Genomic DNA, 11,069 nt, shown 5'->3' on the forward strand with positions numbered 1-11,069 from the left:
GTAGCTGTTTTTTTTGAGGGGGGGGGGGCAATTTCAGCCGTTTCTCACAAAATATGATGGAAAATAACTTTTCGTGTCAACTACCATATCAAGCCACAAAGGGACTTTGATGCTGCGAATAATATTACTTTCATGACACCTCTAACATCTGAACAGTGGTTTCATTCTTGAAGTGCAGTGAAACAACTTGCAATTTAGGAATGACTTCAGACAGCAAAATAACAACCTACTGACTGATAAACAAGCGAATGACGCCAGCTCACCAGAATGGCATGTCAACCGTAGATGGCTGTTCACACAACAATCTTCTCATGCTCGTCATATTTCCAAGATCATTGTGATTTATTTCATTTATGACATGTGCATACTTCTGTTAATGATCATAACATATACTCTGCGATTTCTATACATATATGTTCCCTGTTTGAGTGTATGCTTCACTTTGGCAGAGTGAAAGTCTGTTAAGTGCCGCCTTCCACAGCCATGACAGTAAAGTTCTCCTTCCCCGCTGTAAACAGTGGGGAAACAGAGTTGACTTTAAATGTAAACTGGTACGGTACTCTCTACTGGTAGTTTGGCTCATTAGTACTCCTCAAGCGCTTGGTATTTAAAGCACAGCATCAGACCCTTGTCCACCCTGCCAAAATGAAAAAACATTCAAAGAAAATCATTTTTGGTGCTGGGTGTTTTGATTCACATGAATGACTTGAATTGTTCTTGGCATTTATTGAGTTAAAAGTCTGACTGAACCCCATCTGAAGTCCACATGAGCAAGCACTAGGCAACAGAGGCAAAGAAAAACTTGCTTCCCTTTTGGGAAGGTACAAAGAGATGGGCGAGAGAAAGAGAGGGAGAGAGAGAGAGAGAGAGAGAGAGAGAGAGAGAGAGAGAGAGTGAAAACAAGCTGATTTCAGCAAGATAAAAACACTGTGTTATGTAAAACATCAGGGTATTTTGTTTTGTTAGGTTACGCGAACACCTGGCTACTGTTTTAAAGTGTAAGAAAAATGTGTGACGATCCAAGCTGACCTATGCATACCTTTAGGCTCGACAAACGAAAAGCAGTGAGACCCAAAATGTTCGACACACAAACACACGCAAGACACTTGATTGACAGCTCCCCAAAGGACTGCGGTGAATTATTCAGCAGGGGCTGACATACAAACATCATTTGGCGCACCAGATAGGCAGGTGGCTGCGGATCATCAACACTTTCCCCCGCAGGCATAATTTTATTCACAATCAATAACTGTATTGAATTTTACATGAGCCTCTGTGTATTGGCACACCGCCGCCATTACATGCTTGAAGAAAAAAAAGACCTTAAAGACGCAACTGTTGCCTGACGCGCTGCCGGCCACTGCCAGCGAGACGCATGGCAACTCCGAGTGCCTGGCGAGTGGCGAGTTAGGACTCCGTCAGCTTTCGGATTTCCTTAGCATCAACTGCAGGAATCGATCGAGGGTTAAAAGGGTAACAACAAATCCCAGAAAGCCACGTTGCTATGAGAGATGACAAGGCAGTTAAAACTGAGTCATCAACGAGTCCTCAAATCAACATTACTACCGAAGGTGACTAATCGCTATACAGATTTTTGCCATCTCGTCTTCCATTTGGCCAATTTATAGAGGACATTTGAGTCATCAGACTATCACACTCTGCGGAGCAGTTTTATCCTCTGCCAAAATGGTGACACAGTCTTCATACAATTTGTCTTAGCTCGGAAATGGCCACAGCAAAAGCTGGTTGTGGATGCCACTAATGTTAGCCTTGCTAGCTTCAGCTAGTCTTAAAATATTCATACTAGCAGGACAGGTGGCAAAGAACAAGGGCAGGGCGCAAAGTAAAGCTCCATCACTGTCACCAAAATGTGTTCAGTAATGCACAGGCAACAACTATGTGATATCAAGAACTTTATTTCTTGTACAGCACCCACCACCAACATATGACACTTGCGGTATTACTATTATTACTGTTATTACTCCTTGTCATTACTGACGGAAAGTCCGTCAGTCCATCACTGAAGTATGTTTTCTTTGAGTTGAACCGCATTTCAGCTTGGTCAGCTTGTCAACAAATCTCCACTGTAGGTTTTATTAACTGGACTGAGTTCCGTATTAAATTGTGGGGTCCCTGGAGCAAAATTTTCATTTGACCAGAAGTCTGATTGTTTGTTAGTGCCACAGGAGGTGGTCCGCCCGCAGGCTTTCAGACTCTGCAAAATTTCATCTTGAAGGGAAACTATAGAGACACTGAAAAACACATAGTGGAGAAACAACTTTTCTACTTAAATGCTTAGTAGTACACAACCACTATGCCAGTGGTGTGATACAATCAGTGAGACTGAAATGGAAAATAGTCGTTGAAGACAAAATGAGGTGTGGCATCTTAGTATGCATGGATGTTATTGGCGTAATTAAGCACTATCAAGGGGTGAGACAAAAATTAAGCAGATGACTGCAAGCTCAATTACATTTTGGTTCTTGGTGCGCTAAGAAAAAAAAAAAGGAAACAATAACGACCAAAAAAAATGAAAAAACACCCCAACCACCAGCCAAGCCATCTAATTCTCCCAGTCCAGTACAACTCAACAATTCAACATGAGCTTACAAGTTTGGGGTTATTAACTTTTACACAATCAATCACATGCTGAGGGAAGAACCACAGTGTAACCCAATGGATGTTTCTGATGTATTCCAACACACAAATAAAATACATTTGTCAAGTTCTTCACAAAAGGTGTCACAAGTTTATCAAAACTGAAGATGCCACTTTTGTGAAAGACCAGTTAGCACGAATCATTTAATCGCGTCAAATTCTCAGTGCCCATGGCAGACATTTTTTAACAGCAGCCCCTTTACAGGCAGGCAAAATTCAAATTAAATGTGAGGGCCATAATTCACACACACACACACACACACACACACACACACACACACACACACACACACACACACACACACGATCGAGCTGGCAGTCCTCCACTTGAAGCCATTGCTCCACTTGGAACTACTCCAGACAGTTAAACTCTCGCTTGGGTCGATTGATCTGGCGTGGAGCAGAGGAGCTGATCAAATTGTCTGAAAATGTACATCACGAACAATCATGTTTATCTAAATGGGTAGTCTTCCTTGATTCCATGATTCTCTTTCTTTCTTTCTTCTGTCTGATTTGAAATGACCACAATGTATCCCCTCAGGGGATCGTCTGCATTGTCTTATGTACGCCAGTGTGCAATTGAGAAGTTCAAACGCAAAAGCAGACATCTCCATTTTTTTGTTGATGCCGAAGCTGTGATAGGCAGTCTGTTAACAGGCATGGCTCTATTTTAGTCTAAATAAAGTGCTCGCCAGCTTTTGCACTTAAACTCGTCGGTAACAAGTATACAGACTACAAGATGAATTTAAGAAAGCCTGTCAAATTCCGATTTGTTCAGATTGAAATAGAATTATCCTGTAGGAAATAATCTGCAATTATGTACACAATCGTTTGATATTCAGCATAAGACACATTAAAAAATGTCTTTAAAAAACTAATAATATGAAGTTTAGATCGACACGGTCAAAGAGAAATTCTCTGAACCTTATGTTTACTTTTTTCGGTGATAGTTTGTAGTAGGGCGTCACACAGGAGCACTCTGTCATATTTTGACTAACAGCATGCTGTTTCAGCACAACATCCTCATCAGCCAATTCGTTCTCAATGTGCATCTCTCAGCATGTTATTGTTGATTATTAATGCACTTTATTACCATCTCTGCATGTAATTATGTAAAATCCCACATGCTCTCGTTCAAAATTAGCTGGCGTAACGTGAATCTCAATGTTTAAGACTGCGCTGCGGCCACTCTTCTCTCACATGGCAACTACTTTGTAATTGTATTCAGCATACGAGCATTTCTGATGAAAGTAATTGGCATTTGGCACCGCATAAAACTATCAAAGGTATATGTGGTTATTCATTTATTTGTATAGATTATATTTCATATGAAGAGTCTACTTAGATTTCCAAGGAATGACTTTGTGGCGAGTCTCTGGCAGTGGAACATCTCGTCTCCAATAAAATCACATATTTATTTATAAGTGGGATACTTTCGGTCAGGTGCTGCTGACTTGAAGACTTTAAAATCAGTTGGCCCCTCTTAGACCTGTCTGCAGACTCACATGAAGACACACTAATTAAATTTTCTATTTCTTTGCGCTACTTTATTCTATCAGATATTATTTCTTTATTTCTTAAGAAGCTTGTCGTGAATATCTTCTACTAAGGAACCTATATTTATAGCGAGCACAAATCTAGTGCAAAGTACAGTCTTTCTTTCTTTCGGTATTTTTGTAGATGGCCGCAGTTAGGAATGGGCGTTTGCACCGTTGTGAGAGTGAACACAGTCGACTTACATCCTGGCCAATGAAAGCAGCTCCACTCACTCCCTTGAACCCCCCCCCCCCACACACACACCTCCATAGCTGTGCCATGGACCAGTGGGGGAATAAAGAGGATGAGGATAAAAGTAATAATCACAATGCGTTCAATACATTTGTTTCTACGAGGATTCAGAGGGCCTGATGCACATTGTTGACTTCTGAAAGAAATGCAATGGCATCCATCAAACCTACCAGTGGACCAGAGAATCTGTCTGCCTGCACATCGATCAAAATCACAGAAATGACCTTACAAGATCAGCGCCACAACTTAGACCTGCTTTTAGCCAAGTCTACTTTTTGTCACCAAATTTTCAGGTGCATCTTCACAAATATGGCATTGTCAGAATGAATGTTATTCTGAAGACTGTCATTTGTGCATAGTTGTTAGCGGAAGGTTGTTTGTCTAATTGTGTTTTGAGATAACCAAGTCCAGGGTGTACAATCAACCTAGCATACATGTTCTTTGATTGTGGGAGGAAGATGGAGAAAACCCATGACAGCATGGACAGAACATGCAAACTCCACACAGTGAGGCCAGAGATGAGCTGACAGCACACCCTATACCACCAACTGTGAATACACATACTATAGGTATCACAGCACAATGATTCATTGATCTACAGACGCATCTCAGGAGGAGACATGCACAAGTGAAGAGACTCTCTACTTTTGTGAGATGTTTGTATGCGGCCTTAGTTGAGATCTTTTCTCAGCTGAGTATCCCATCACTGTTAATTCCTTTATTTTGCTTCCGTTGTACTACTTCTACTTTGGTGCTCCTGAGCTTCTTTGCATGAAACTGCCGTGATCGTTAAGAATAAAAATGTCATCTTGTGTAGTGTGTGTAGTGACTAAATGATCATGACTGTGGCATTGTGTTGTATATATTTATGCTCCTCTACCTGTGTGAGTGGTACCGTTTGTACCCGTAAAGCATTTTACTGTTGATTGTGTTTATGGAAGGCAGTCAGTGTTGCACTGGCAGCTTGGAAATTCAACAGTGTGTTGACACGAATATGGCCGAGTAAAAAAGGCAACATTTTTACAGACAACAATATTGTAAAAACAATACACAATCCCACAGAGCTGCAAAAAAAAAAAAAAAACCCAAAAACACAGAAGAAACTATAATATGTCTGCTGGCCAAGTACTTGGTGACGTCACTTTGTGAAGGAACACAATAAACTTACACAGCAACGATGATCGTACCTTAAACTGCCTTACTTATTTTGTGTGAGTGTACTCGATGTGTTTGCACTTAGATGGAAGTGGTTTTACAACAACTTACATGTCTGAATGCGGACATTATTGTGGTCGACACGGCAAACTCCCAGAGCACAAAGAAAAAGAACTTTCCCTTCTTCACAATGTTGTGTGGCAAATAGCAATGTGCTCAAAGCGCAGATCAGAACAGAAGATAGACTGAAGCATCAGCTGGTCAGAGCAGCAGTAAAAGTGCCTGATTGTTACACTTCGATGAATGCAGTGGTGTCTTTTAGTCAAAGCAAGTCATTGACATTTTAAAGCAACCCTGCAAAAAACAACGTGAACCAGCATTGTTTTGTTGTGTTTTCATGCTGATCTTGCTGGTGACACCAGCAAGAGAAAAACAGCAGAAAAAGCAAAGCAAAACAGCCTAGATTCAAACAGTCAACCCACTCTACCCACTGAGCCAAAGCTATGCAGCGACACCAACATGCTGTTGTTGCCCTGCTGGTCGCTGGTGACACCAGCAAGACTCCAGCAGGTCACCAGTTTCAATCAGATGGTGTATTAAATTAGTTGTGTTAGCCGCAGCTCAATCCTTTCCACCACATGGAATGTTCAAATTGCACACATTGCAAGTCTCCGCTTTCCACGTTAAAATATTTCCATACTGCCAACATTATCATGACACCATGACGCTAGATTCAAGTTTTTCTTTTGGCAATATCTGTGTACCTCTGGAATGTTTTGTTGCTGTATATCCCTTACAAATAAATTTTTAAAACATTTTAAGAATAAAATGGAAAAAATTTACCGCCCCACCCTGTATTCTGATCAGCTGAAAATGATGTGATCGGGCCTGATTTCTGATCACGTGGTCAGGATCGGGACATCCCTGCTTAAAAGGGATTTGTACACAAAACATGCAAGAAATTTCTCAAAGTTCTTATCTGTGAAAGACAATGTGACATTTTGATAAAGATTTTAGAAAAAGAAACACATGATGTAGATGATTTCTTTGGCGGTTCACATGAAATGATGTTGTTGTCCAGATTTGGCTCTGTGACTTGAATTTGGCACTTCTGTTTCAAAATGTATTAATGTGATTTGGGACTGGCTAATTTGACATTCTCGTGTTGTCACAAGTAGCTTTTATGGACAGCATGCAGATGCCTACTGTTATGTGGACCATTTTGTACCAGGGTGCACTGAAGGACTGAAAACAAAACAAAAAACAAAAAAACAACTTTTTTTTGTACAGATCATTGGACACTGAAAGAAGTTTTATTTTGAAAACCAGATGCACCTGCCTTTGTCTCTGTACATGTCAAAGCGCTCACCTCAGTTGTGTGATACAGTCGACAAAAACGTAAGCCCACAAGCTAGTAAAAATAAGTACAATAAAAAAAAACAAAAAAAAACAAAGAGGATAGCTTCTTCACAATACCAAATTTTGAGTTGGAAGCAGAAGAGCCGACAACTTTCAAGAACAATACAATTACATTCAAGAGACATAATCAGCCTTCCTATTTAAAATACGAGGTTCAGTTGATTCTCGCACACCAGCAGATGTGTCACTAATGAGGCAATGAAGCCTTCATAATTGCCTTGTTTCAATTTCCAACATCCTATTTTGGGATGCAGGATTTTTTTTTAGCTATGACAGCAACGAAAACAAAATGAGCAGACTCAACATGACCCCAAGAAGGGAGTGTCTTGTTGAGAAACAAGCGCAAGATTGGGTTTATCCATCCATCCATTCATTTTCTAATCCACTTATCCAAGGGTTACGGGCATGGCGGAGCCATCCCAGCTGTCTTCGGGCACTAGGCTGGGGACACCCTGAACTGGTTGCCAGCCAAATGCAGGGCACACAGACGAAAAACCATTCACGCTCACAATCACACCTAGGTACAATTTTGAGTGTTCAATCAGCCTGCCGTGCATGTTTTAGGAATGTGGGAGGAAACCGGAGTACCCAGAGAAAACCCACACAGGCATGGGGAGAACATGCAAATTCCACACAGGAAGGCCGGAGCCAGAATCGAACCTTGCACTGTGAGGTCGGCATGGTAACCAGTCGACCACCATGTCACCATGTTGGGTTTAATCTGCTTCTGAGTGCAGACTCATGATGAGAGCGCCGCTGTCACCTACTCAAGTGGGTGCGCAATTACAGTTTATTCTTGTATGGAAACGAAAAAAAACCCAAACCCATGTTCCCTGTGGTCACCTGACAGCGCACCACAGTACCCCAAAGGGCCCGCCCCACTATTTGCAAAGGGTGCAAGTTGAAAATTTATTTACCGCATACTGTTAGTTGACTTGTGAAGTAAATATTCATATTTTCATACATTTTCACTACTTTACTGATAAATGGGCTGATGTGTAGAGCAGAAGTTTGTCAGAAACAAAAAATATTCAAGAATAATAGGTATGTCAAAAAAAAAATACTGGTCGCTCAGGTGCAAGTAAATGTTTCCTTTACTTGCACCGTCACAAAATGCCACCATTTAGGGGCAGTCTAATTACTGGCATTTTCATTCATTTCAATGGGAAATATTGATGAGAAATATACTGTATTATATTGAGTTATGAGCACGGAATTATGATTGTAAATCAAGGTACCACTGTGCATGCAAATGACACACAAACGCGAACGCGTCATAGCAGGGGTGTGCGAAGGCAGACTGCTGACACGTGCGTGTGCATTGAACAAAAAGCACCACAGCGCGCACACGCACGCACACACACATACACACGCGCACGCTCGCGCGCACGCACGTCCTACCTCCACACTTGTCCCAGTTGAAAGGCGTGGAGTACCGTTTGAAAGACCCACATGCACACTGTGCAACATCTCCGAGGTCGCCCGCCCTTCTCGGTCGCTCCAGACGGGCAAGAGGACGTGGGGACGGCGGTCGCGTTCGCCGCGTTGCCCGCCGCCGCGCCGCGCTGGTCGCTGTCCTTGGTTCCTACAGCGGCGTCGCCGCTCGCTTCGCCCGCCGTTCCCGACGCCCTGTCCGCGCCGCTCAGCTCCGAGTAGTCGTACACGAACCACCTGAAACTGAGAACCTGCACGACGGCGGACGGCACCACGACGAAGACGAGCGTCAGGCCGAACCACCAGTAGTCGTCTCGCAGGTAGTAGTCGGCGGCCAGCCACAGGTCGGTGGCGCCGTCGGAGAAGAAGACGAGAAGGGCGCACAGTACCCAGCAGCAGTCCAGCAGCGTGTACGCCTGTCCGCCCGGGGGTCCGCGGCGGGGCCGGGCGGCACAGGCGGCGGCCGCTGTGGAGGTGGCGGGGGTGGCTTGGCCTGGCTCCGAGAGGCTCCTGGGCGGGTTGTCATCTTCCACAGCCACCGCTGCTCCATCAGACTTAGCGGCCATGTTGGTTGGGGTAGGAGAGAAAGACGGAGGAGGTGATGGAGGTGGGGAGGAGGAGGAGGAGGAGGAGGAGGCAGGGGAGGGATGACGTCATAAATAGCCTCATCAGCAGCCAATTAAGCGCCAAGGAGCGTTTGGAACGCTCGCAGAAACCTCCGCGGCTTCTTTTTATTTGCCTCCCAAAATCAACTCAAAGCGTATGCATGTGGCAGCGTATTTATTCTTGGCGTCCTGGAAAAAGGCGAGGGAATTGAACCGTCAAGGGGCGTGTATCTAAAAAGAAAAACGCAACACAAAACAAAACAAAAAAGATCAAGTCAAGAATTTGCATGCACAAGCATCTTCACTTTCAACAAAATGAAATCTTGCAACAAAGGTCAAACACCACCTACTGGGCAGGATCATTTTAGAACAGATGCAGGAACTTGTGCAAGTGTGGTGGAACACAGACAGCTCTCAGGACTGTTTCAAGCTCTCTTGAATGCTTTTATCACTGCTCTCTAAAAATACACACATTTATGGTATTTATAGTTTCAGTTTCAAGATTCCCACAATTACAGCAGACCCCTGCCTGACTCTGTATATAATGGGCCCATCGTATCTTTTGCCACATTCGGGTAATGAAAGAGCATTAATTTTTTTCTGCTGGCCACCACACATCATACAGCATTAGCGTAGATTGATGAATAAAGTTATATAAATAATCTCACCTCAGTCCATGTCAAAGAATAAAGCAGTATGTTTATTCGGAACTGCAAGAAGACATCCCCGGGTGGCTGGTGTAACGTTGGCCGTTTCTATATCCACACCATTATTCACTCATCAAAATGTAAAATGTCATGTCCTGTGCGTGTTTTGTTACAGCTCCAGCGAGCGTGAAGGGCATTTCCCTCCAGCAGCCTCACCTGTTCCTTATTCTAATCATGTCTGTTCTCGTAAGGTCCTGCCAACTTGCCAAGTTTTGTCGGATTATTAACCTTGCGCACTGTTTTACCTGAGGGGATATTTTCTGGACCTTTTGCTCATGTTTGTAGTCGCCCTTGTCCGCTTCGATTCGCATTTCGTAAGTTATTCTTTGCCTAGTGTTTATCTATTGATTTTGTGATGTGTACTGGAACTCTTGCCATTTCGTTTATTAGTTAATCTTGGTTTCTTCTTTTGCAAGCACTTTTTGTTCATGTCATACCTGACTCTTTCTTCCGAGCGATTTATGTTTGTACTTTGTCGGTCCTTCGTTTTCTGTAAAAATATATTTTTGTTGCATACTTTACCTCTGTCTACATTTGTGGGTTCCAAACAATATTTGGTTTGTTCCCGAACTTAAAGACTTCTTCTCATATATGTGACCGACAATTTCCTGTTTGTTTTTCTCCAGAGTTGCAATAATTGTCCCTCGAAGCTGCATGGCTCTTAATAAATGAGCCACAATGATTTTCAGAGAACAGAAAGCTCATTAAAAGGTCTCAGATCAGTGCACAATCAGACATATGGAATCCTAGTTATTTTAAATGTATCCACACCGCTTCACCTCTGCTTTAAATATTGATTTCATGTCGGTGACTGCATATTACTGTAGTCTGAACTCTATTAAAGTTGAAAGAAAGCATATAAGAATGACTCTGAAATGCATACTAATTTCACAGTGTATCGTGATCACTTAGTCCAATGTTGATTTAAAAAAAAAAAGGAAACACGTGCAATTTTGCCTCCATGTACACTCAGCAGTGCATATCTAAATGAAAAATGAGCACATGTATTGTGTTGTTTTTAATGACTGTCTCTTCTGCTACTAGGCCGTCGGTTTATTTCATCATGGCAGAGAGTAAAGAGCGACAGCACTGTCACAACAAAAGCTAATAGCTAACTTATTTTTGCAGCACCAGCCCGATTGCCATTTTTCAAACATAATTAAAAAAAATATACATATATATATTTTTATGCTACAATGTTCACTCCACACTAAGACACGGACACATGCATGTACATACATGATCTCCTTTGATAACACTGATGACATTGAATAACGGGCTGACAGCTTGGCACTGATTGATA

The 11,069-nt window shown here is 42.5% G+C and overlaps 1 protein-coding gene across 2 annotated transcripts in view; it reads right to left on the reverse strand.

Annotated features, from left to right (window-relative positions):
- LOC109528498 (XK-related protein 7-like) overlaps positions 1–9,426 on the reverse strand; it is a 33,312-nt gene extending 23,886 nt beyond the window's left edge. For both annotated transcript variants that reach the window (XR_002170691.1, XM_019891186.1), the window contains exon 1: positions 8,422–9,426. Coding sequence is in view for 1 of the 2 variants with exons in the window: in XM_019891186.1 (XP_019746745.1) it covers positions 8,422–9,020 (599 nt within the window). In the remaining variant the exon portion in view is untranslated. The remainder of the gene's footprint in view (positions 1–8,421) is intronic.
- Positions 9,427–11,069: the final 1,643 nt, after the last annotated feature.

Source organism: Hippocampus comes, unplaced genomic scaffold (genome assembly GCF_001891065.2).
Source record: "Hippocampus comes isolate QL1 unplaced genomic scaffold, H_comes_QL1_v1.1 scaffold174, whole genome shotgun sequence".
NCBI lineage: Eukaryota > Metazoa > Chordata > Actinopteri > Syngnathiformes > Syngnathidae > Hippocampus > Hippocampus comes.